Source organism: Thunnus maccoyii, chromosome 14 (assembly GCF_910596095.1).
Source record: "Thunnus maccoyii chromosome 14, fThuMac1.1, whole genome shotgun sequence".
Classification (NCBI taxonomy): domain Eukaryota; kingdom Metazoa; phylum Chordata; class Actinopteri; order Scombriformes; family Scombridae; genus Thunnus; species Thunnus maccoyii.
The window spans coordinates 22,868,878-22,894,033 of NC_056546.1; the positions used below are offsets into that span (position 1 = coordinate 22,868,878).

Sequence of the window (25,156 nt, forward strand, 5' to 3'; positions counted from 1 at the left end):
CAGACAAGACAGATTAAAAACTGCTTTCGCAAGTCAGAATGTAAGAGCAGAGAAACCATGTGGAAGTACATACTTGATCCCCTCTGGCTCTAGGCCCAATAATCTCTTCCTCACAAGCAGCAGTTTGGGGGTGAAGTCTGGGATGCGCTGAATCCTCAACATGAGATCCCCGACCACCTACGTGAACAGGCAGTAATTACCGACACAAAACAGGACCGCCTCACCAGTTAATCATTACTACACTCATTTGAGACATTACTGTAATTACTGTAAACAAACAAGACCATCAACAAGAAGATTATCTGCTTCCACCTCCTTTTAACTGCTTGTTTTCTAAGAAAACAGAATTTCTAAAAGAAAAATAAAGTAGTCTGAGGTGTTGTTCTTGCAGTAAGAAGCAGGTCAAGTAGCAGCATGCTCACTAGGTTAATGGGAAGTGAGATTCATAGGAACACTATCAGTACCACTGGCGTGAGATCAAAGCCTTTCATTTTTGTCATACATAAAGAAAATCAAGCAAGAAATCTAAAAGCACCCGAGTAACAGTGACTCTGTCTTACCCTGACGATGACGGAGAACAAAGACCTGCAGCCGGGGGCCAGGTTGATATAAGGGTCCAGCAGGTACTCGTGCAAGTGCGGGTGCGGTAACAAAGACAGTTTGGACAGCACAGCAGTCACCTGCAGGTTGACGTCATAGGGCTAGAGGACAGAGGAGACATCAGATATAAAACTACACAGGACTTGATTCAAGACTGAACTGAAGTCATCAAAAAGTGTATGGTAAACACGCATATCCAACAACAAAACAAAATCCAACAAAAAAAACAACAACTTCAAAACAGATTCTGCAACAAAGAAACAATGTATAAAAGAAATAGGAAAGTCTGCACACTGTAGCTCCCTTTTTCTTCAGATGCAGTTTAATAGCACATCCACAAGTGATGTTTGGAGTTGCTATAAAACAGAATTGTGTGTCCATGAATAAATAACAGAAAGCATCAGATTGTTTAGATGACAGACTCATCAGTTAACACAGCATCCCCCTTTTCGATTTGATTTGATTTCCTAAATACCACAAGCTGCCAATAAGCACATTTAGCTTTTAAATTTGAAAATTAGTCATCTTCACAAATCCCATCTAACATTATTTGTCAAGCAGGTTCATGGCTATAGTTCATTAATTTTGTTCTTTTTATTTTAAAAATAAATAAAAGAATGAATAATTTGCATTTTCTCCCCAATTTTTTCTCTCCACTTTCCATTAGTGAAGGCATTTTTGGAGCTATGCTCATCACAAGAGGACTTCATTTACTGTGAATTGTAGTGAACAGTGTTCCCGGGAACGTGGGGATATTAAATCTGAGTGAAAGCCTGTTTAAACAGATTTGTGCTTTTTACATGACAATCAATAAAACCAGAAAATGATGGGTCTTGTCTGTGGCTCAGCTTGATCTTAAAGGAAGAAATGCCTGATTTATTTCATGGAATCTGGTTGTACATGTCCAGCTAGACAAACTAGCTCAGCCTATTACAAAACATTGCCTTGGGAGTTCACCATTAGTTTGATGCATTGTGAGTGACTACCTGTTCTACTTGCTTCACTAATTTGATAAAAAACCAAAAAATATGTATGTGATTTCTAAAAGAGCTTGAACAATGCAACAGACATTTCTACACTGTAACATGCAGCTGTTTTGAGTGATGCCAGTATGAATACAGATGTCTACTATGTAGACAGTGGTTCCCCTGGGATTGTTTCCAGCAGCGGTGCTGTTGAGCATGTGTAGAGCCCATGATGCCAGGACCTGTATTTGTGCACGTTGGCAGAGGAATAACTTAAAACTATCATAGAAATTGTTCCAGATGTCCACAGAGTCATGTGCATGTTAATTTACCAGGAGCTTTTGACACCAGAAGAGCTCTGGAGGCTCAGATAGCTGTAATTGTAATAATCGTCAAAGAGTGAAATGCCTCAACATGGAAAATTTACACTATTTTTTAGAGATGCACTGATATGTAATTACAGGGCTGATAACAATAACGATAATAACAGAGTAAGTTACTAAGGTTCAAAACGAGATAATTATGTGGTTGTTGCGGCTGATACAATACTGTAACTGATCATTTTACTAATACAAATGCAAAACTGTGAAGATGAAAACCCTTCATACTATTGAAGTGAATAATGGTTGAAGCCCTCAGACTCTACTGTTTAGAAAGGCTGCAGCTCTGTGGCATCATTCAGCCTCTCTTCTGTCCTTCCTCTGCTGCTGCTGCTGGTGGTAGAGAGGAGGGGCAGGCTGGTGTCAGCCTACAGCCTACAAGAAGCTTGTTCATAACAGTTCACTATTAGCATAACAAGCTCTGTGTAGCTGTAAAACATAGTGGCTGTGAATGAGAGGGGAATGGACTGCTGGAAGTCAAAGACACTGTATTTAAGTTTATGTTTTGCTTGTTTGACACATTGCTCGTCTTCTCCCTTACTGCCAGATTTTGTTGCACTTACAGCAGCAAGCAGTCGCAGTGGACTCGGATAAAGTATGACCTGAGTCCGTTTCATCTTGTCCCCTGTGTGTGTGTGCGGAGCTCAGCCCCACCCTTGTGCAAACAGGCACAGAAGAGACAGAAAAGCAAACATCCCATTTGCTCACCACTAGCTCCAGTCAGCTGCTCAAAGAGGAGAATGTGCGCATGGTTTACGTTCGTCCTGATTATTTTTTTAGGTTACAATGTGAAATTTCAGCAGTGGCATTCATCATATAGCAGCAGTGCTGTGCCGCTGTTGAAGGCATATTGGGGAAACACTGATGAGGGTGGACCAAACTGACCTGATCTAGGATGCGACCCATCCTGTCAAAGAGGACCTTGAGGAAGTGGCCCTCGAAGAATGGGCTTTCCAAGTTACACTTCTCAAACGGCTTTGGGTTTCCTCTCCAGTCCCACCGCTGGCAGACCCCACAATAGTCCCTGAACTGAAGAGATCAATTCATCGACAGTTAGTATCTGTTCTACACATAAGAAAACTGATGAGAAACATCATTAATGAAGGAAGAATACTGCTAAAAAACACTTAAACTGAATTTCAGTCTTGTTCAGTCCAGTGTATCACAAGCTTTACAACATAAACAGAGCAGGAGCATACCTGTCTGTGTGCATCTCTGAGGTAGGTGTCATAGCCTGTGCCTTCAACATGATACGATGACTTGGCCTCATCAGGCACCAAACACAGGAAACTGCAGGCAACAGAATTCAACAGTTAAGCTAAATTTAAAAAAAAACAACAAAAAAAAAACATAACATCCTATGTGTTGTATCAGAAGCAGATATTGTACCTGTTGACAATCTTGTGGACCTCTGTCTTCCCTTCAGACTTTGAGTGGTCAGGACTCTGTGGTGGAGACGAGGTGAGCCAATCAGAGCCAGACAGCCTGCTGTCTGGAGAGAGGTCGTCACCAAACAGTGGATCCTCCTCAAGGTCGCTGTAGAGAGAACGCACATTTACTGAATACAAGACTAGAATATTCTCCAAATCTAAACATTGACATTGAAGCAGCAATTTTTATTTTTTTTTTTACATTTCTTGTCCTTTTTGACAAAGAATGACATCCCTCAACATGATGTATAACTGTGGTGGAGATCTGCTGTTTGTAATAGTATAAATTTCTGTAATTTTTGTTCTGTTTGGTATGAAAAAGTTCTTCTAGCATGTAGTTAAAAAGGGAAAATCAATTATAGGTGGACAGCAGTTTAGGGCTTGCATGCCATCTTTGTGTCATTTATGAAGTGAATGGAGAGAACAGTTTTACTTGGACACGCATGTTACAATGGAGGAGTTTACTGGACAGATATATGTTATTCAGCTCTTCTGTGATCTCATAACTGTCTAGTAATAATAATCATGTAAGCCCAGTATTGCAGTGCTGCCTTCAGTGACTTTGTGTGAAAAGTAATAGACTATGAAAAGAATGCATTTTTTACTAGGTCTGTCTTAATTATGATTTTTCACATGAGACATTCATATAAAGAAATTACATCAAACGATTGCTCGTTATGCCTCAATCTCCCTGAAATGATCATTTAACGTCCTTAGTAGCTCACATGCTATATCATGATTTCACTTGACTGTGGATTAAAAGATTCCCATCAAATCAAACACACAATAGTTGAAGTGGTGGCACGTCTGAAAAACACAGCTAGTTAATGCATTCACTTTATTTCCACATGCATGTGCGGAGGATTTTCCAGGGGAGGTCTAAAAGGGCTCAGGGAGGTCAGAGTGCAGGTGGGTCCTTACACGGCATCGTGGGGCTGGCCGTTTTCTAGAGGCTCCCGCTCCTCCTGAGGCTTGTTCTCCAGGTAGTTCCTCTCCTCCAGGCTACGCAGCACCAAGCTGTGCAGAATGTGCTGGTTGGGCTTCTGGATCAGCTGCTCAAACAGCCGCAGTGTCATGATGCTGATCTGGGGGACAGGGAAGAGGGAATGATGCTTAGTTCTCAGTATAAACCCAGAGCAACAAGCCAACAACAACCATAACAAAGCAATTTCCCTGCAGAGATCAATAAAGGTTTTCTGATTCTGATTCAAGTGTCTGCTCACTGACAGAAAAAGTAGGCAGAGGCTGTTTCAGACTTCAAAGACATGATTCATCCTTCTTTTGTGTGATGAAAATGTTTGCAATGGCTCAGTCAGATACTAATTAAAATTCATGTGCTTTTGGTTGATCATAAGATTCACTGGAACTCAGAATCCTAGATGGGCAGATGGCCATTTAAACCTCTGAATATTGAACAAGCAAAAGAAAGAATTATTAAAAGAGTGCAAAACAAAAGCCCAAAATGAGTCTCATTAGTCAGACACAAAAGATTTTGAAGATGAATTCATTAGCATGACCCTGTGCAACCTGAATAACAATGATTAAGTGATAAGAACCTCGTCTGACAGGTGGTCGCAGTGCTCGATGAGTCTGTGTCTTAGTGGATTCTGAGCGATAGTCGCTGCAGTCTCTGGCTCCCTCTCCTCTCCCAGCAGAAAGTAAACCATCTCCTGCAGCAGAGCCTCTGATGTCACCTGCCTGATGATCCTGTTCAGCAGGGCTGTGGAGGTCAAGATGCCCACCTCAGACCTATGCGCACCCACAAACACAAACACCTACTATGTTACGAGCAGTTCGCAACACACATTATGCATTGACTAGACTGAGAAGAATTTCAATACAAGTTGACTGATGGATGAGTCAGGGCAAGACTTACGTCTGCATAAGCTGTGGTTCCATGACAGACACAAAGAACCTTTCTCTCACTGCCTTTGCCATCACTGCAGCTGCCGACTGCAAGACAGGGAAGAAAGAAAAATGTGGTTCAGGCTTCTGGCACTTTCAAAAACAACTTCTTTGGAGAAAAGTCCTTTTATTCTGTCAATTCAGGCTACAGTACAAGACACATCAAAACACAGTGAGTCAGCATTGTTAAGAACCTTCTGAGCTTCTTTGATGAGCTGGTCACAGTAATCTAACCAGGACAGAAAGGAGATGAGAGCCCTCTTTCCTGTGAAGACAGCAGCGTCCTCCTTCAGGTTATATACGTCCAGACTGAAAGAGAAAGAAAAGCAGGTCAGAATATTAAAATCTTTATGCAAATAGAATTTTCAAGTGTTTCCTAACAGACAATGCAATTTACAGGCTGCAGGATCGGTGAAAATTAAATCAAACACTGTTGAGCACACTGTATGAAAGCAGTGTTTCACAGTAGCAGCAGCACAGAATACATTTTTTAAAAATTGGTGAAATTGATCTTTCTTGTTCAAGAAACACAATCACACAATTAAACCACTGATAACAAATTACACTTCTGACCCATTTTGGACTGACCATCTTAATTTGACTTAATCAAGAACACTAACGAGGAAACGTCATATACGAGAATAAATTTACCCCCAGTTAACAGACTCCACTGTCTCAATGTCCAAGGGGTCCATGGACTGTGGCAGGGCTTTATAGAAGGCTACCAGCCTGTCAGTCAGAAGCTCACAGAGCTCAGTGTTTTCAGTTAAACACTTGGCAGCTGCAGGCTCTGGTAAACTGACCAGTAGCATCAGGCCCTCACAAGCCTTCACCACTATCCTGCCATCCTGAGAAGGAGAGAGATGGATACAACTCATGAATACAAACTGTCACACTCAAATAGAGAAAAGGACATTACATATGTAACTTAAATCCCCACCAAAATCCTTGCACGTGCGTAACTCACCGGGCTCTTTGTGAGGTTGAGCAGGGAGGTGACCAGATTGTAATTGCTGCTGTTATTGTTGTTGCTGGTTGGACTAGAGCCAGAAGCAGCAGCTGCAGCTTGAGGCTCCTCTGGGCGTGCAGCCTGTTCCTCTGCCGGAGACTGACCTGTGTCTGGAGCCAACACATTCTCCTTCACCCCCTCTGCCCCTCCAGGACTCCTTGTCTCGGGTCTCTTTGACTTGTTCTGCAAGTAACATACCAAATAAAGACATATTCTCTGAACTCTGTGCTTAAAAATCCTGTAAGGCTCTTACTTTAGCTAGTAATAGATACAGATGAATATTTATGAACATGCGGCTCAACTTTTTTCTCCTTGGTGGCGTAACAACCTACCTCAAGGAAGAAGTTGACAAGGTATGGGTCCTGTTTCAGTTTGGCACAGACTATACAAAGGAACTGAATCTCTTCGTTTTCTGTGGGAGCAGCCAGCACCTCCCCACACAGATGGATCAGTTTCTGACAGAGGAATTTCATAGAAAAAAAAAATAAGTTACATAACCTGTCACTTAGTAAACCGCTTTGAGGGAAAGGATGGTTGAAAAGACAATGAAATCCAGACTGTAACACTTCCTACCTGTACAGGTCTGTGGACATTGATGTGTGGCAGGAGAGGCTGACGAATGTGTGCTAGCAGCTTTGTGTAGAAGGTAAGCACCTGCTGCTTCATCCCTGGAGGGCACTGATTGGAAAACATACAAACAGATCATGTTAGAATTTATTTAGATGGTCCACCAACACAGATCTTTCCATTCCTGCATGGAAATACAGCTCAAATTGCCAGTTACTATCAAAATTGTGCATCGCCATACAACCATTTGTTATTCTAATTCACTGGAACTGCAGCTGTCTCTTGACTCTCAGTGCTGTGTTCATCCCCCCCAACCTCCATGGGCTGTAAAGATGCCATTTGGAGATACATATATTTCCTTGGAGGTATAATTCCTTTTAGTTACCAAAGCATGACTGCCTTACATCAGCCTTGCCCAACGTGTAGAGTGTCTCCAGGATCTTATGGTGCAGGAGATACTCCATGCAGGGTCCTGTCTCTCCAGACTCCCTTTCCCCTTCCTCCTGGGTCAGGATGTCCAGCATCTGTTCCAGGTGGGATGGGATGTTGGTGTCTGTAACCGGAGCTTTGTCATCTAACAGTGAAAAAAAAGAAGAGAAAGTGTCAGAATCTCAGTATGTCCAAAGACAGTCAGGTACAGAAGGGAAAAGGCTTTGCTCATCTTCATTGCATGTTGGAAATTTGAGGTTTGCCTGAAGTATAAAAAGTTTCTGCACTTTTCTTCTACTTGCATTGTCAGATGTTATGAAATCTATTTGATCCTTCCAAAGTCTGGCATCAACTCATCAAGCCAACTATTGGTAGTGTTAGCAAATCTTGCTGCCATTGTCCTGATTGTGGCTTCACAGTAAAGTGTTTTTACAGTTTTCACATTTGAACACATTTATTGTGACGCACATGCGAAAAGTGTTGATTTGTCATTTAATGCATCAACATCAACTTAACCCAGTTAATGAAAGGAGCGTGACAGAAACGAATAAGTCATAGTTGCAAAACACTTAAAAGAAATATGTGTGCGTGTCAGAATGAATGTAACTGCCAAAAATATGGTTAGCATGAAAGAATAACAGCAGCCTGTGAAATTAAGCCTGAAGACAAATCACAGTAACAGCTTTTGCTAAAAGGATTAAATTAAATCACTTCTTAAATCAGTAGTCATGTGGACTGATGAGGGCCAGACTGCTCAAACGTGACCTCAGTCATAGATCAAGCTCATTTCAGTCACAAGTCTGCAAAACCCTGAAAACAAGCTCAGCAACTAGAACTGCATTTGGAGCGCAACATAAGAAGAGACTTTCTTGGCCCAAAATATACAGAAACTGGACGTCAAACAGTCAGTGGAAGGTGGAGGTTGGTCTTGAAGACCAATGAGTCAAACTTTTAAATGACTGGGTTTAACCACCAAGTATTTCTCAACTGTGACTGGACACAGATGCAGAGCGTCACAGATCCCACAGGCAAATGTGAAGGAGGCAGTTTTATATTCAGGAGCTGCTCTGGTCTGGACAGAGTTGAAGTCCAGTGCAAACTCAAACAGCATGGCATTCTCAGCATACTTAACAAGTATGCTTCTCCATCTGGATTTTCTTTTAACCATTTCTTTTATGCTGCCTTTGTTTATTTTTATCAAGTGGTGCAAAATGAACAGGTGAAAATGTTAGTATAAATGATCTGGTTGTATCTTTTACAAATTCTGCTATTTACTTGCTTTTCTGTTTAACAAAATGGATGAAATGTATTTTTTTAGATGTTAGTTAGTTGTTGTTAACTTGTAACAGGCGTTTTAAATTATTAGTTTTTACAGACACATACTAACACATGAGAAATTTGTAACAAACCAACTTTCCAGCAATTGTACTCAAACATTTGACATCAGTCCAAACTGATGGCAACAACCAGCTCACCGTCTACCTGTGGATATCTATCTGGATTCTCTCATGATCATAGCAGGTGTTATCTTATTATCAAAGACAGTTCTTACCAGAAGTCTCGATGTAATAATGTGTAATGGCCTTCCAGTGATAGACAAAGTCCTCCTGCAGCGGCAGCGACGGAGCAAGCTGAAAAAGAAAGATTGTAAACATAAACATATGTTAAACGTATGTTTATATCGGGAGCCTCTACTAATTACAATGGTAAGGCATATTCACCTACAATTCAAAGACAGAAAGAGGAGACTGACATAATTATAGCTGAAGAGGAAAAGGTGTGTTCCTCTGGAATTGTCTTCTAGTTATCACTGACATTTAAAAGTACCAGTACAAGGTTACTTTCAGTGTATTGGGGTATGAGAAGGTTGACAAAGCCAAGCAGCTTTTAGAAGATTTTTCCAGGAAATCATAAAAGGGTGAAACTTTTTAAGTGACATAAGGGTTTACACTTTTCATACGTCTCATCTACATAATCTATTTATCTAGCCAATTATGCAAGAAAATAAATAATATTAGCTAGATGCTTCCTTTTTTCCTCACTTCTACACCTAAAGTCATGTGGGTCACCTGCAAAACGACTATCCTTTTACTTGAACCCCTTGACCTGAAGGAGCTTTAGAACAGTTTTGAGGCAGGTAGCTTCTGGTTTCTAGCTAGTTAGCTGGCTGTAACATTGAGCTATGTTAGTTAGCACACAGACTATTCCTTTAATATTAACGCTATAACGTTTGCGCAACATCAAACTAGGCTGTCCCACCATTTCAACACCACTTGTCATGATAAGACGCTGCTGTTTGAAACGAGATACGAGGCTTTCATCAGCTAACGTTAGCGTCTAACTAGCTCAGCTTGCTAAGCTACCTTTAACACAGATGACTTGCCACAGTGAAGAAGGCGCAACAGGAATATGTGGTAGTTAGTAATATTTAAGGAACAGACAGGCAGACAGACAGACCCATAGGTACACTGTAGATAATAAGGACAAACAAAGTAACAGCACAAACACAAAACGCTAACACTAGCTTAGGCTAGTTAGTTAGCTCGCTAGTTAGCAACGTAACGTATGCTGACGTTATGATGTCTGGGTGGCCAAAGGCCCCTTTCAACCACAATAGACACATAACACATAAGCAAACCAATGGATAAATATATGCTTTTGCTTAAAAATAACAACAACTCACCGCTTCCACAGCGTGCTGGAGAATGGACGTAAATTTGGAGAACATTTTGTTCTTCGATTGGACTATTTTCTCCCGAGAAGACCTAGAGAATTCCTCTATCTTCTTCTTCCTGTTGCTACCGCCTCGATCCAGATTGGAGGTTTCATATAATGACCCTTGTAACGAAAGAATAAAGATGTGAGCAATAAAACACGTTGCTGTTACGACAGGGCTTTCCGGGCCTGGCACAACCACTGTAAACAAGCCGTCCGCAGGCTCAGGTAACGTATCGTAATGCTCGCTGTGGACACGGTGGCACTTCCCTCGCCAAACGCTACTGTTTTTATCCACCAGGGGGCGCAGGACTACAACACACAGGCCTATAATTACTGACAGCGATCAATGCGTACAAATGGGGAGAGCAATCCATACATTCAATGAGGGAGCAATCCATACATTCAATATTTCCATCTTAGTTAGTTTGATTTAATTTTTTAAATGTAATTTTTTCGGTCCTTATTTTACATAGATAAGCAAAGCATAGCAAAGTATATGAAACAAACGAAGAAAGAAATATTATTGACTGAAAAGGTGTAGGCTGAGGCTTTAGCTTATTATGCCTTTTTACCTCATACAAAAACAAACAATAAAAAAAAGTCCCAAAATACAAAATCAAACAGTTCACTCACCATTATGTTTATACCTCAGTTTTATATTTGTTTACTATGTAATTGTCAATACTCTACTTAAAATATAAAAGCAAGTATGGGATTCCAATAACTAACCATATACATATATATAGCCTATAGGTTATGTGGAAAAGCTCCACTGAGCCGTAAAATGTCAATTGATTATGCTCACATAATGCACTAAAGCAGGCTATTTCTACAAACATGAGCTGAGGCAATGCTTGTTTAAAGAGTCACTGCTTTTAAGATAAAGTTGAGGAGTCCATGTGATGAAGAAACTGCCAAATATTCACCAAGAGTGATGGTAAAAAAAAAAATGAAAGAAGACAACATTAATTCCTCCAGAGTGCCATGTTAACTTTTATCATTTTAGACCCAACTACCAGATACAGCACAGTCATCCTGGACATAAAAAGTAGGCTCGCCGGTTTAACGTTAAAGTGACCCGACAGAAACTGCAGGCGAGGAATTACAAGAAGGATTTAATTTATAAGTCTTACAATTCTGCGATCGTGTGTTCAAATATGGACATAAACTTGTTGGAAAATGAGAAGGATGCTGTCTGTTCCAGGACACGCCCTGTCGCTAGAAAGTGCTCTCTCCATCGCGCAGTCTAGTCTAGTCTACCAAATCGCAGGCTGTATGTTTCCCATGCGATTAATGCCATTAAATGACAGCTAAAAAAAACTTAAAGTACAGATAATATCAAGCTGTCAAACGCTCTTTCCCGCTCCTTCAAGGCTGCACCGGGGCATCTCCTCCTGTTAATCTCGGCAAAGAAAAAGAGAGTCTGTACCTACCGGGCATGTCTGCAAGAGGTGAGTATCTTTTTGCCGCAGAAGCCTTCATAATAATACATGTACAGAGGGAAGAAAAAGTCTCTTAATGTTGGGGAGGAAGGGGTGGGGGGTGGGGGGGTCTTGGTTCAAGGGTGGATGCAATGGAGCAGAGAGCCCATTTGCGTCGTCTTTCGGGAGGATCAGCCTGTGATAATGACACTGTTATTGTAAGTAGGTTACACCGGTGCATAGCTGAAACTACAGCTTCCACCGCTGCAGCCTTTTCCAGACAGCCTACAACTTATTTTGTTGATATGAACACTCTGCACTCTCATCCAACCTAAAAATAGACATAAAAAAATCCTAGCTGTGATAATTAAGCTTGTTTGATTGCTGAGTCTTTTGGCATGTCATATTTTTAATCATGGTTGGTGCATATAATTACTTAAAAGCTGCACACACCCTAATTGTTGCCTCAGTTAAAGCTGTTGATGGAGAACTGGGGTTAATTGATTGAGTAGTGACATTTCATGATCACTGTGTGTAGCTGGTGAGGTCACACTAAGTGGCATCTCTTTGTTAAAAGAAACAAAAATGCTTACTATAACTTGCTGCTATCATCTCAACCTTTCTGAGTTGAGAAGGTGTTTTTTTTTTCTCCTAGATTGTGTTTTGAGCATAAAGCAGCCAATACTTGCAAATAGTGCAGGTGGAACATGTTTGCACCCATCAGGTGGGCCTTTGTGCTGTTATGCACCTGTGTCAGGTGTCCTCTGGCAGATTAGATAAAGAGTATCCAGCTGTTCCTGCTATAGGTTGTGATCAGATGACCTGACTGGCTGATTGAGAGCTGGATAGGAGCGGAGAAGTTGCAATATTAACATGACCTCAAGGTTATTATATTAAATCCACAGTTGCATTCATCATGATGGGTTTGATCCTGTCGCTGGGAGAAAAAAAAACCCATCAACCTTTTATAGGAAAGCTCAAAGCTTGTACAGTATGTCACTACGGTCTGCAGAGTGGCAGAGCCTGTATAGCAAGATGGCTTTGAACTCCCCCTATCACTGGTGTGGCCTTCTGTATTTGTCCTCCCCGGCTGCTGGTGGAGATCGATGGAGCTCAGGGCCCACCGCTTGACAGCCCCCCCTGTGGCACATAGACCTGATTAGCACGCTTAAACCCCTGCAAACAGTCAATCATTATCCATGAGAAGTAACTACACTACACACTATAGTCAAGCGCCAATTATCTCTGTGCGGTAAGACCAATGTGACATTACAAATTTACTATCACAGATCAATCAGGCGCATTGACACAAACGTGAGTCTTTGCAACAATATATCAAATCAAACATTTGTCACAATGCCTTTTCAATTGCACCAGCTGTAGAGCTCCCATTTCACATGTACTTGAGAACTTAATCTGGAGATACACCATGGTTCACAATCTTCAACAAGATGACATTAAGTATTTTTGTGTGTAGATAATAATTCAGAATATATTTTGGATGGTGGAAACACATTTACTTCCTATACTTTGTAGAGATTCTGCATTGAGAATGTATTTTTAATGACTGTCACATGCAGGCAGATTTACATTTTTGTACCTCTTTTTTAAATTGTCAATTAATCAGCAGCTATGATAATTGATTTATTGTTTAAGTCAGCTTTCAAGCAAACATTTTTCCGGCTCAAGTTTGTGACGATTTGTTGCTGTTATGTGTCATATGTTATAGTTAACATATTTGGGGTTTGGACTGTTGCTTGGCCAAAACAAGCATTTTGAAGACATGGCATTAAGATTTAGAAATTTGTGTTGTACATTTTTCAATATTTTCTGATTTCTGGATAATCAACAGATGAATCGATAATGAACATGATTGTTAGTAGCAGTACTTATGTGGGCTACTGGAATGAATGGACATGCTCCCTGATGCTTGTTGTTCAAGGTGTCATTATGCTATATAGCGATCAGCCCACTCTCTACTTCTTATGGTATTATAGTAAATATTCCACAGTGAGATCCATAAGAAATCTATAGGCAAAAATTGAAACTTGTTGGGCGATTGACACATTTGCTTTCCCACAGAAACACAGGAAGTTAAAAAATGGCTCAAATTACTGCACTTTTTCCTCCTGGTATGCATTTATGACCAGCCCCTCCCTCAGATGTCCAGTGAGTATCAGCCATTACTTCGCTCTTAGTCTTTCAGTCGCCCACCCCCCACCCCTGTTATCAGCACAGGGCCATCGGCTTTTACCTTGGTAGTGATTCCCTTCCATTAGTCGCCCCACCTTACAATACAACCTTGCAGGCATGCTATATCTGGGCCTCTCAGTGTCATCATATTTCCACTGCTGTTTTCTTTTGTCTAGAAAGTCTTGACATGATTTTTTTTATCAAACCTTTATTATTTGTTTTTCATGAAAACAAGAGAGCATATACTGTATATTATTTCAAGCATTGCTGTCACATTCTTTACCTGTGAGCTGCTCTGTATGAGTCTGCCACTGATGGACATTGAGTAGCTCCACCAGAGTGATTGGGGGTTAAGTGTATTGTTCAAGGTCATCTCAGTGGTAGGATTTTGAGAGATGGTTTGGTGTTTCTTATCAAATTCCCACATCTGTATTTCCCCTCTTTGTGTGGGAATTCCCCTAAAACCTACCACAGTTATGCCGTTTTAAATGATATCTTCATTTATTTTTATAGTTGGCTGTTTTGCTACCATGGATTATCTGCTGTATTGGTTGGCTATTCAGACGTGGATGGATTTGTTCATCTTGGTCCATTTAAGACCTTCATCTCAACTCCATTGCATAATCTTAAAACACAGCAGCAAAGTTCTCGCATATGCGGGCCAGTATTTTTCATTCAGTTTTCTGCCACTCCTGTGTCTCCACTGTTATACAGTATGAGTTGACACGTCACCTCTTTGAAGGGATTGTAGTAAAGCAGTTAAATGTATTGAATGTATGTATTTTAGGTTTTTCCTCTTACCAACAAAATCTCTGTAACATGAATCAGAGTTTACCACAAGACAGTTTTGATGTTTTGGCCTGTGATCACAAGCAATATGCAGAAAAACTGTTTTATTTTCTGGAAAACATTATTAAATTAACTTATTTTCATGTAATCTTGTAAACCAATATGATTCACTATTATGAGTTGTGGTATGAATTGGAAGTCATAAGGAGTGTCAGCTTAAATAAATTGAAGGAAACTTTACTTTGTGAGCCGTGCTTCCCTATTTTAACCCCATCATCTATAGACTAGAATGTTGTGCTTTACCAGTAAAAGTCTTAGAATTTCAATGTTTGGATAACTATAAGTGACTGGCAGTAAAGAAAGTCCACTCCCTGATACTTGATACATCTCTACTTTAGCCCTGCTCTGACTTCCTTCTCCGCCCCGCCCTTTCCTTAAGCAGGGTGAGCACATCCTGCACACGGTACCTGTTACACTGCAGTGTGATCTGGATGATCAATGGTGGATGAAAAAGAAGGCATGGCTCCATTCTGCAGTAACCCAATCTGATGCCTCCTCCTCATCCGACCACAGGAGAGGGCTGCTCATGCTCCACCAGCACGACCCTCTGCATCAGCACTTTTCTCTTGTCTCTGTGTGTGTTTATACTGTATGCGCTCATTTGAGGGTTAGTGTGCGGGCGCATGCATGTGTCCTGGCAAAAGGCTGAATAATTGATGAGCAAGGGGAAGGAGTGAAAGCGCTGCCGGACAGGACGGTGTGTGTGGGAGTGTGTAGAGATGGGGGAGAGGAATACAGTGAAGCAGGAGCCTGGCTACGATGGGCTCTGCAACTACGCCCAAAAAATCACCTCCTGCTTCGGAATAGATGGTAAGACAGGGGGAAACAGATGAAGAGGAGGGTGGGGGGGGGAGGTGTTTTTTCTTGTGTGGAGCAAGATGCCGAGACGGCACAGGCTATGAAAATGCTTGGAATGTGTTTTGGTTTGAGCGATGCAGATTTTTGCGTGTGCAGGGACAGCTGACTTGTTTTCTGAGCACGTATGTGTTTATTTGTGAGTGTGTGGGTAGTTGTGTCAAAGCTACCACAGAGTGGATGACAATTGGAGGGCAGTGCCTCACTGCAGCAGAGTAGCATGTCCTTACGTACACTCAGGTCCATGTGTCTGCATGTGTGGGTGTAAGAATGTATGTCTGCTAGCCTATACCTCACTATCATACTTTATCTTTTCTCTAGAATGAAAATCCAACTCTATGAATGGGTGAATGAAGGTTTGCTTGTGAGAGGAGCTCAGATTGAACCACATTGATAAAGTACATTATTGATGTAAATAGTAGTAAACTCAGACATCCTGAGTTCCAGGCATCCTGTCTCTGGGCACCCTCTCAGACAAAGAGGAAATTCAGTAAATTTGAAGTGCAGGCCAAGCCCGACATCTCCAGACTAAAAGGATATTTTGTGCTTGGTCATTGTCTGCTGTGCTTTTTATTATGAATGTGATTTATTTCTTTTGGTATGAGAAAGTTGATGGCTGTGATTAGCCCTATCTGTTGAATTATGAATATTAGATGTCATGGAGGTTTTTCTGTTTTTAGCCTTTCAGTTGTGAATCTGTTTTTATCCATTTGGCTGTCCTGTCTTAGCTGCACTGTTTTTTATGTTTTCAGTCTGTTTTAAACATACCAGAACATAGTGGGGTAATCTTGGGTTTGTAGAGTTTGCTCAGATTCATCATTTATTATTTCACCTCCCACCAGGTCATGCCCATTACTCAAATGTACCTCACGCTGAACTTGCATTTCCAAGGAAGGGATGCGTCTTTGACTCAAGAGTGCTGACTCTAAAAAATCAAAAAATGAGATGACTAACCTGAAGCATACTTGTTAGGTTCTGGGTTTGAATCCACCAGCCAGCTGAGCTGGAGCCTTTCTGTGTGGAGTTTGCATGCTCTTCCCATGCCTGTGTGGGTTCTCTGCAGGTACTTCGGCTTCCTCTTACAGACCAAAAACAAGCAGGTCAGGTTAATTGGTGACTCTAAATTTCCCATAGGTTGAATGTGAGTGTGAACAGTGTATGTGAACGTCTCTTTATACTATACTATATTTTAGCCATGTGACTGGCGACCTGTCCAGAGTATACCCGGCCTCTCACCCAATGTCAATGGAGATTGGCTCCAGCTCCCCTGCGACCCTCTAGAGGATAAGTGGTAAAAAAAAATGGATGGACGGATGGATGGATACTTGTTAGGTGGATTTGGTTGCCAGGAAACCATTTTGATAGTCTCTGCTGAAACAAATTCTTCCCAACATTAGATGCTTTGAAGATTAAAAACTCAGAACATGCCTTCTTACAAAGTCACATCCGCCAAATCTCCTTGCTTTACTTGGTGATTTCAGCGGATAACGGAGAGCCACTGCTGGCATTTCCACTCCAGTGCAGTAATTACGGTGTCTTTTATTTAAAATAAGCGACACTGTAACTACATCAGCACTGGAGTGGATGTTGCTGATGATTAACGGTGGGTTTGTGCATTGTTGGCTGCTGGAATGACCTTGCTGGTTTGTGACCTTGTAAAGGACTGGCAATCTCCCAAAGCAATCTGCGCTGAAAGTATGTCTTAGATCAATGTGATGTTGCATCTGTTTGGTCTTACTGTACACGAATAATGCAAAGTACATCCCCACAAAAACACACTGTATGAACGTAAATGAATCTAGATGCATCCGAAACACTTTCCCAGAAAAGATATTGTTGTTAAATGTTGTCTCAAGTTGCTTTGATGTGAATGTAGCATACAGAAACTGGAAAACTGACAGAATCCCAGCTCCTCAGATCTGACATATGTGTGGGGATACAAAGTGAGTCCCATCAGGTGGTGAGACTCCCACCGTACACTTAGCTAACCTGATGCAGAGCTACCTAACCCCACCCAGAAGATAATCATAGGCTCGACGTCAGCCCTAAGCTGCTTAAGGCACCAGGCTGGTTGGGCTGAAGACACTCATAGAGTAAGCTTCTTTCCCTGTCTCACTCGGCTCTACCTGCAGCAGAGTGCTTTGTCATACCTGCTGCCTGCTGTTTGACATCTCCACCTCAAGGTGGACATCAGCACCCAACTTCTTACATTTGTTGTAGATCTGAAGTGGCAGGTGGGGGGAACCCTAACAGGAGGAGTTTTCACTGGAGACCTGCTGTAGGCTCACTGGATATTTCCATGATTTTATAATGTGTTGCTGTGCATTTTCCCATCAAGCTCTGGCTCCTTTGTTTCCGTTTTGTGCATCTGTGAACACCAGCCATTCTTGATGTCTAAAGGCAACCGGATTTTAGAGCGGGTCTGAGCCCGACTCGTGGACCCTGGCCGACTTCTACTTGCAGTGCTTCACCCTTCTCTGTGGGACGGTTGAAGGGGAGCAGGGCACCATGCCCACTCTGCCCAATCTCAACAGCCTGGGCAAGCTGTGCAGCTCCACACGGAGCCACAATGTCCGGGTGAAACGCAAGAGCTCGGTCAAGCGCATGTCCGTCATCGAGGATGGGCATGTGGCTGAGGTCCTGTACCTCATTCCGAAACAGTACATGGAGCAGCTGCCCTTCCTCAACCCAAATGACTATTATCTAAGTGAGAGGCTGAACGATGTCGCGACAGGTAGGACAGAAGAGAAGATGTGTCTAGATCTATCTATCTATCCATCTATCTGAAACATTCATTCACCCATCTCCCATTACACCCATCCATCCTCTGGCTGGCTGTGTCAGACTTTTAACTTTGTGCCTTGTTGTAACATCAGACAGCAGTAATGATGATTGCATAATCAATGATTGACAGTTGACCATTAAAATGTAAACCTTAACTTAATGCAAGAAAATCGTTTTACTTTTAGACACTAATTAAAATAACTTGCTGGATTATGAACGAATTTCCTTCTTCTTTCCCCCTTCCATTCCTCTCTCCTCTGCTCTCCCCCCTTTAACAGTTGTTTGTTAATACTACGACTGTATTTCAGTTTGGCTGCTCTGCTTTGCATTCACTTTGTGAGTAGGTGTCTGAAAGTGAATTGATTAGTTGCTGCTCAGAGATTACTTCATTTTAATTGGATGACAGTGAGTGATTACACCTCTTGAGGCTTTTCACATCTGACCTGTGCATATGTGTGAGAGCTCCTGTGCACAAGTTACGCAATCGTAGCTCCCCAACGCCAAAAAGTGTTACTGAAAAGGTTGAAAAAGTCATGAAATTAATCACCGTCCTCTCTATAGTTATATAATGCAAACCCATAACGCAAGGGCAGACCTGCTGCATTTTGCCAAGCAACAGCACATGAGGAAGCAACATGGTAGCTTACATCAGGATTACACCATGGGCATGAGGACAAATCGAGATTTCCAGACCTGATGTATTCTCTGATTGCATGCCAGGCGCAGTAGTAAAATCATCATTGCTTGGCAGTAAGTTGTGTGCAAATAGCGTAGACACCAAAAACTCCTTTTACTTGGTAGTTGATTTAAGTTCATATGCCAAACATTTTGACTAATACACCAGGTTCATCAGGAAGGCAAACTGACCTTAGATTAAAACACCACAGAGGGTCAAGGGTTATGTAAGCCATTTCATTTCTTCAGCTGAAATCCATCAATATGTGATTGTCAATAGATGCTTAGGCTACATTCAGTGGACTCTAGAAAGACCAAACCTGGGTAGTTTGACTGCTGCTTTATATTTGTGGGGCTATTTTAGCTTTAAAAGCATTCTGTAATGACTTTTCTAGAGCCAATTTCTGTAAATGAAAAAAGCACTCTTGACTTTCAACTCACATTACTCACACACAGCTCACTTTATTTACCCTTCATCTTAGGGCTTAACCTTCTCTGAAGCCTCTCGACTGTTGAAACGTCAACCCAACAAAGCTGAAATATTGTGTTAACTGTTTCCAAAATGTGAACAATACTGTATTGTTTTACTTGTTGAGTGCTTTTGAATATGAGTGGCATTTATTGTGCTTCCCAAGTAATGTCATCCAGAGGTCACAGATTGTTTGATGAAACCTTTAGCATAAAAGTAAATCAGGAACTCAAGTTTCCCCTGGGTTGTAGATAGAAGATAGAGCAAATTGTTGAAGGTTGCACTAAGAAAACACATTTCTGTGTACTCAGGGTAGCTAAAAAACCAGAAATGTTAATGTAGCATGAGTGAAACACACTTTGAAGAAGTGAATCTGGTTGCACAGGATTGCTGTTCAAAAGGTTGGCACTGTTTTGTAACTGAATTTAAAATAGAAACAAGCTAGTGAAGTGCTTGTCATTATCCAGAGACAGATAGGCAGGTCTGTCTATGCTCCAAAAGAGTTGAGTAGAGAGAGTATTTTACTGTCATGCTACGTATCTGCTGGATTGCTAAAATCTAAAAATAGTCTTTCAGTGCATAGGATGTGTAGACAGTTGACACATGTATGTTCGCACATGTGTGTGTGTGTGTTGTTAACTTAAATCTGATGGATAACTGTGCAGTATATCCACACAAACCACTCTTGTTTACTGTAAATGTGACCTCTTGCATTATACTGTCAGTCTGGGTTCACTACCCAGTAATCTATTACAGTAAATCAAATGACATTTATTACTGTCTATGAAATGTATATGCCATATGATAACAGTATTTAAACTGCACTGATATGAGGGCTGTGAAGTGTATAGTTCCCTAGCCAGGTTATTAATGGACAGACAGACATGGATCATCCATAGGTGAGCCAAATACAGTAGAAACCTTTCATCCATGGATAATAGGCTTTGCTACTCAGGAATTGCTCTTGGCGAGCCTTATGTAGCATGAATGTCCAGCAGCTCCTACAGAGATTATTAAGAGAGCAAGATGATAATGGGTCTGTTATTATAGTAAGACCCAGTGACATTTTTGTGTTGCAGTTTTTTAGCAGCAATTAGCAGCCACAGTGTAAAACTTTCTCAAGGAGATGGTTGTTTCACCAGCTAACATTAGGAAGAGAGGTCTTTCTCAAAAGCCTCTCGAAGCTTAGGTCATCACACACTCATTACACATTTCCCTCCCTTCATAATAAAAAAGGGTGGAGTGCTTCAGAAAATGCCCGCTAACTATTTTTACCATTTGCCTCACTGGCATGGATCCATCGCCCCGATGAGAAGAAAACGCCCCTGTGGAGATTGATGCATGTTGTCGGGTATCCAGCAGGTGGCACAATTGACACTGCAGTGCATGAATGCACTCTGAATGCACAATGGGTTGCCTGCATCAGCAATTACAGACGTGGTGCTGATGCAAAACTATTCCTCCCCCTCAGAAAGGTACAGTGAGGCTCCAGCATGGGACAGATCAGTTCTGCTTGTGTGACATGGCTGAATTACCTCCTGATTTCAATCGTATTTTCTCCGCTTCACACATTGAAATATCTACAGATATTTGATTCGTTATTGGTCCCTTGCTATATCTCTGCTCGGGTCTCAGTGAATGTTATTTTCTTCCCAGGTGGCGAATAAGAGACTTTATAAACACATTATATCATGGAGCACTGTAGTAGTTGTCAGGCTTGAGTGAAATAGTATTTGCAAATAATACCATAAATTTAATATATGTGGGGAGCAAATGTATGAGGTTAAGCACAAAGGCAGTTGAGATATATAGGTGATTTATTGGTTATCTGTCACATTGCAGTATGCTGAAACAGGTAGACCAAAATAAAGAAAGCAACAAATGATGTACAGAAAATGTTTACCTCGGTAATTTTGACATTTGTATACATTTTTCACGCAAAAAAATGTTGTGATCCCCCTTGTAGATGAGATTCTTGGTTATTTTGGAAGTATATGAGTCAAGTTCTCTAAATTATAGACAGCATTCACTCTATCTATCTTTAATATGTCCATTTTAGCAGCGGATGATATAAGAGCTGGTGTCTTCACAGGGCTCAGCCAGGAACGTGCTCTCCCGTGCTCTCTGTAATTGGATTCCAGAGGATCCACAAAAGATATTAATACAAAGCTCATTCTAGAGATCACGGCAAAGTCTGTCCTTTGACCTTAAATGGCCCGCCTTGTCCTCCCATGCAGGCCTTACTGTTTTAAGCAGTGTGATTATTAGCAAGTTCAGGATTCCATTCAAGGTGAGCCTGGCTTCGCTGCATGATGATCGGGCTGGCAGTGTTGATTGGATTTGATTCGATCATGCAGAATTTCTATATTCTTAATTTGATTTTTTTCTATATGAGCATATTTTTATTGATGCACCTAATCTTATGTTATAGGTGGTTGTAATTTAGATTTTTAAAAGTGTGAATCATTTAGGCAGCATGTTGTGGGCTTTGGATACTGTCTTTAATGCATCTTTCATTTAATGTGAATTATTAACTTTGGTAACTTGGTGCTATCACCACCTCCTGTTACTGCCGTGGAATACTCCAGTCTGTTACTCAACAGCTTTATTTCTGATCCTTTTAAGGCTCATGCAGTCCATGTTTTTATATAATTATTAAATACACTAATCTTTGTTTAACTGAAGCAGTCTTTCAGCGCAGCGTGATAATTACTGTATTGAAAAGAGTAATTGATCTCCGCCTGCTGCCCTGTTGTATGATACAGCAATGTGGGTTATTGCCAGCAAAACTCAGCTAGTAGAAGTTTGTATTCATGGACCGTTATCATGCAGTTGTTCTTCATATTTAGGGTGTCATAATTAGCATCACACCACACATTTTCTAATGAAGTCAAACTGATGTGTTATGAGGATGTTACAGCCAATAAAGACAGAGAAGAAGAGAAGTCTGATGTAACAGATCGTTTATATACAATGGTGTCACAGTTTGTCTTCACATGCATGTGTCTCTTTGATAGCATTTGACATGTGTGCGTTGGTGAATGTGCTTAAAGAGTCTGTTTTGGGGATTTGGGGTTACTGGCTTTTTGTCACACAGAAGCAGCAACAGCAGCAGCCACCTGGTTGCTGCAGTGAAGAGGCGGCTGACACAACAGAGGGGCTGAGAGAGGGAGCAGGAGGGGAAGAGGGAGGAGGAGGAGGAGGAGGAGTGAGCAGAGGAGGAGGAGGAGGAGAGGGATGGGAGGAAAACAGGCAGTCGGCAGGCAAACCCCACGCTGTAGCGGTGTTTTCAGGAGGAGAGCTAAGCTCCTACACCTCTCCCTCTCTCTCTCTCTCTCTCCCTCTCTCTCTCTCTCTCTATCTATCTCCGTGGTGTCTCTTGCTCTTCAGTCTTGACTAAAAAAAGGAACTAGTGGCTCCTGTGCTACTGGTGAACAACACTCAGAGGCTTTTCTGGTGCGGATTTACCTGGATTCCAATGGTCATGGTCAAAGAAAAAGGTATTCCAGCGGTCGTGGTCAGGCAGTGTGCATGTGTGTGCACGTGTGTGTGTGTGTGTGTGCGTGAGTGTGTGTGTGTCTGATGTTGGGATTTGTTTTGCCTGTCGTGTTGTTGACTGTCTACACTCTGTGAAGATGTGCAGCATGTCCAGTTGGATTTGCACTGCTGTGTCTGACTGTTTAAATCACATTTAGTTTGATTCATTCTCAGTCTCTGATTTGATTATTTTTAGATGTGTGGACATATGATATTGCCACGGTAATATGGGCATGGTTTTCTTTATGTGGGTGGTTGCATTGCTTTTAAAAAGCATAACAAATGAAATGAAATTAATGTGCATCTTTTAGCTTCTAAGAATCATATGGAGTGTAAATATAGTCTCTAGTTAAAGACATGAACATGCTACGCCCTACTCAATACTCTCTAGCAGCTGATGCTTGGGTTGGAGTCTGCTTAATTTGGCAGCGTCAGGCTTTATGTAAATGTACATTGGAACAAACCATCTGGCTCGTTGTATAGGAGCTTGACACCAAATGCAAATTGTTCAGGGTGATAATGCGCCGATAGTTTTCGTGCACCTTTACACGCAGGCTGAGTGAATCGGTAACATGTAGAGAGAAAAAGTGGAGCACCAGTGTAGGGATCCACACTGCGCAGAGCCACGGACCTGCACTCTCCGTCTCTCTCTCTCTATCTCTCTCTCTCCCTCTCTCACTCTGTCTGCAGCCGTTGCCATGGTGACCATCTGAAAGGTACACTCCATTGTTGTCAGCTGTGGCCTCATTCATAGTGTCCTGTTAAAAGAAAAAGATGATTGTTTCCACTTATAACTGAGGTCACCCAGCTGTATGGGGATAAATTAGATGGAGTGAAGGGGCATGTTGCAGAGATATTAACATTCCCGGCAATTTGCTGGGGCATATGGTCGTGAGGTTGAATGTTGTTTGTCAGTATGACTCACAGCAAGCAGTAACATAGAAGCAATTCTCTATGATAAAAAAAATCTCCCGTTTAAAATCCTTCAAAAGAGAAGTTATGCAAGTATGTCTCCGCTACTGAGTAAGATTAAGGACAAATAAAAATTGCTTTTGTAGTGCGAATAAGTGTATAACTTGCACGCAGAGGATCTATAAATATTCCTACAAGTTCATTGCTGTAATGGAAAGAGCAAACTATTACGTCACCTTTCCATTTAGTCCACTGGACTGGAAAGTAATTAATCACAGTAATAAGTCAATGTACTGTACGTCATCACCAGCAGATATTATACTCCAAGTCCCTTAATAGTGTCTCAAGTTTACCGGTGTGATATATTACTCCTAACGCTTTATGAGTTAATCTTCCAGGTTGTGCAGACAAACAGTTTGTGTGCTTGTGTGTGGGCATGTGATATTTTTGTATTTTGTCTGAAAATATTTCGATCACCAAAAAAACATGTTTACAGATATTTTTTTGACAGATATGAGTGTGTAGGTTTGTTTATGTATCCGACAGCACGCTGGTGACTGGAGGCGGCGTCCAGCTCAGGAGCTGTTCTCTTGATGTGGATTCGACTGGCCACAAAGAAAGGCCTTTGCCATCAAGTCCCCGCGCTGGCAGAACATCCGTAACCTCTGGTTGCCACATGTTCGTCTTCCACTCTGCCTCTGAAAGTTTTCCGTAGACTTAACCTCGCCTGCCTGACTCGTGGGACTTTGTCAGTGGTAGGAGGCTTGTCTGTGTTTGTCATCTGCATTTAGAGACATCCTCTAACCAGAAGTCTTTGGGAAGGTTTTTACCATGTACAAGAGAAAGAATGCAACCTAGGATTTTATCGTATCCTCCAGAGATCTCATCATGCAACCTGTCTTAGGCCAGGTGGGCTCTGTGCTGTACCATCAGGATGCACAGCTGACCAAATACTATATTATACTCTATGCACAGAATGATGAATCATAATCAAAGTATAGCAGTGTTAGCGTTTTGTCTGCTTGCAGGCGGTTGTCCTATTTTCAAAGCCAAGAATACCCTTGAAATAGTTTGTAATTTATTTGGGCCACGTGTATCCAAGGCATCTTTTTTACCTCGATCTGCACGTGCTTTTGAGATTGGTGCACATTTGCACTTGATTCATTTATACACCTTCTTTTTCTCACATTCTCTGCGTTTATTGTGTAAGCAGCCCTGCTGACCGCACTCATGTGAAATTAGATGATCGTCATCACATGTACATCCCTGCCGCGTGCAAAGAAACACCAACTCCCAGAATTCTCCACATTCACAATCGGAGCGTTTTCTTTTAAGAAAGTCTAACGTCATGTGCCTGTGTAGCTGCCTCCCGTGATTTTGCAGAGTGCTGCAGACAACTGCAGTGGTGCCTCATCTTTGAAGCCTGGCGGTGTCTACCCCCTGAAAGAGGAGCTAAAC

The 25,156-nt window shown here is 41.6% G+C and overlaps 2 protein-coding genes across 8 annotated transcripts in view; one reads left to right on the forward strand and one right to left on the reverse strand.

Moving 5' to 3' along the window:
- The window catches only part of fhip2a (FHF complex subunit HOOK interacting protein 2), a 13,265-nt gene extending 2,979 nt beyond the window's left edge, over positions 1 to 10,286 (reverse strand). The window contains exons 1-16 of one of the 2 annotated variants that reach the window (XM_042434389.1): positions 9,969 to 10,286; positions 8,838 to 8,916; positions 7,261 to 7,430; positions 6,863 to 6,967; positions 6,622 to 6,744; positions 6,248 to 6,472; positions 5,932 to 6,128; positions 5,475 to 5,589; positions 5,252 to 5,328; positions 4,932 to 5,124; positions 4,297 to 4,460; positions 3,335 to 3,481; positions 3,145 to 3,235; positions 2,831 to 2,974; positions 561 to 701; positions 74 to 177 (exon numbers count right to left, since the gene is read on the reverse strand). In XM_042434389.1, coding sequence (XP_042290323.1) covers positions 74 to 177; positions 561 to 701; positions 2,831 to 2,974; positions 3,145 to 3,235; positions 3,335 to 3,481; positions 4,297 to 4,460; positions 4,932 to 5,124; positions 5,252 to 5,328; positions 5,475 to 5,589; positions 5,932 to 6,128; positions 6,248 to 6,472; positions 6,622 to 6,744; positions 6,863 to 6,967; positions 7,261 to 7,430; positions 8,838 to 8,916; positions 9,969 to 10,013 — 2,120 coding nt within the window. In that variant the 5' untranslated portion in view covers positions 10,014 to 10,286. Of the gene's footprint in view, positions 1 to 73; positions 178 to 560; positions 702 to 2,830; positions 2,975 to 3,144; positions 3,236 to 3,334; positions 3,482 to 4,296; positions 4,461 to 4,931; positions 5,125 to 5,251; positions 5,329 to 5,474; positions 5,590 to 5,931; positions 6,129 to 6,247; positions 6,473 to 6,621; positions 6,745 to 6,862; positions 6,968 to 7,241; positions 7,431 to 8,837; positions 8,917 to 9,968 lie in introns of those variants that run through there. The other variant, XM_042434390.1, reaches the window with a different exon arrangement.
- Positions 10,287 to 15,081: 4,795 nt separating this feature from the next.
- The window catches only part of ablim1a (actin binding LIM protein 1a), a 37,211-nt gene continuing 27,136 nt past the window's right edge, over positions 15,082 to 25,156 (forward strand). For 3 of the 6 annotated variants that reach the window (XM_042434384.1, XM_042434387.1, XM_042434388.1), the window contains exon 1: positions 22,519 to 22,749. In XM_042434384.1, the coding sequence (XP_042290318.1) occupies positions 22,728 to 22,749 (22 nt within the window). In that variant the 5' untranslated portion in view covers positions 22,519 to 22,727. Of the gene's footprint in view, positions 15,277 to 22,518; positions 22,750 to 25,156 lie in introns of those variants that run through there. The other 3 variants (XM_042434383.1, XM_042434385.1, XM_042434386.1) reach the window with 3 other exon arrangements.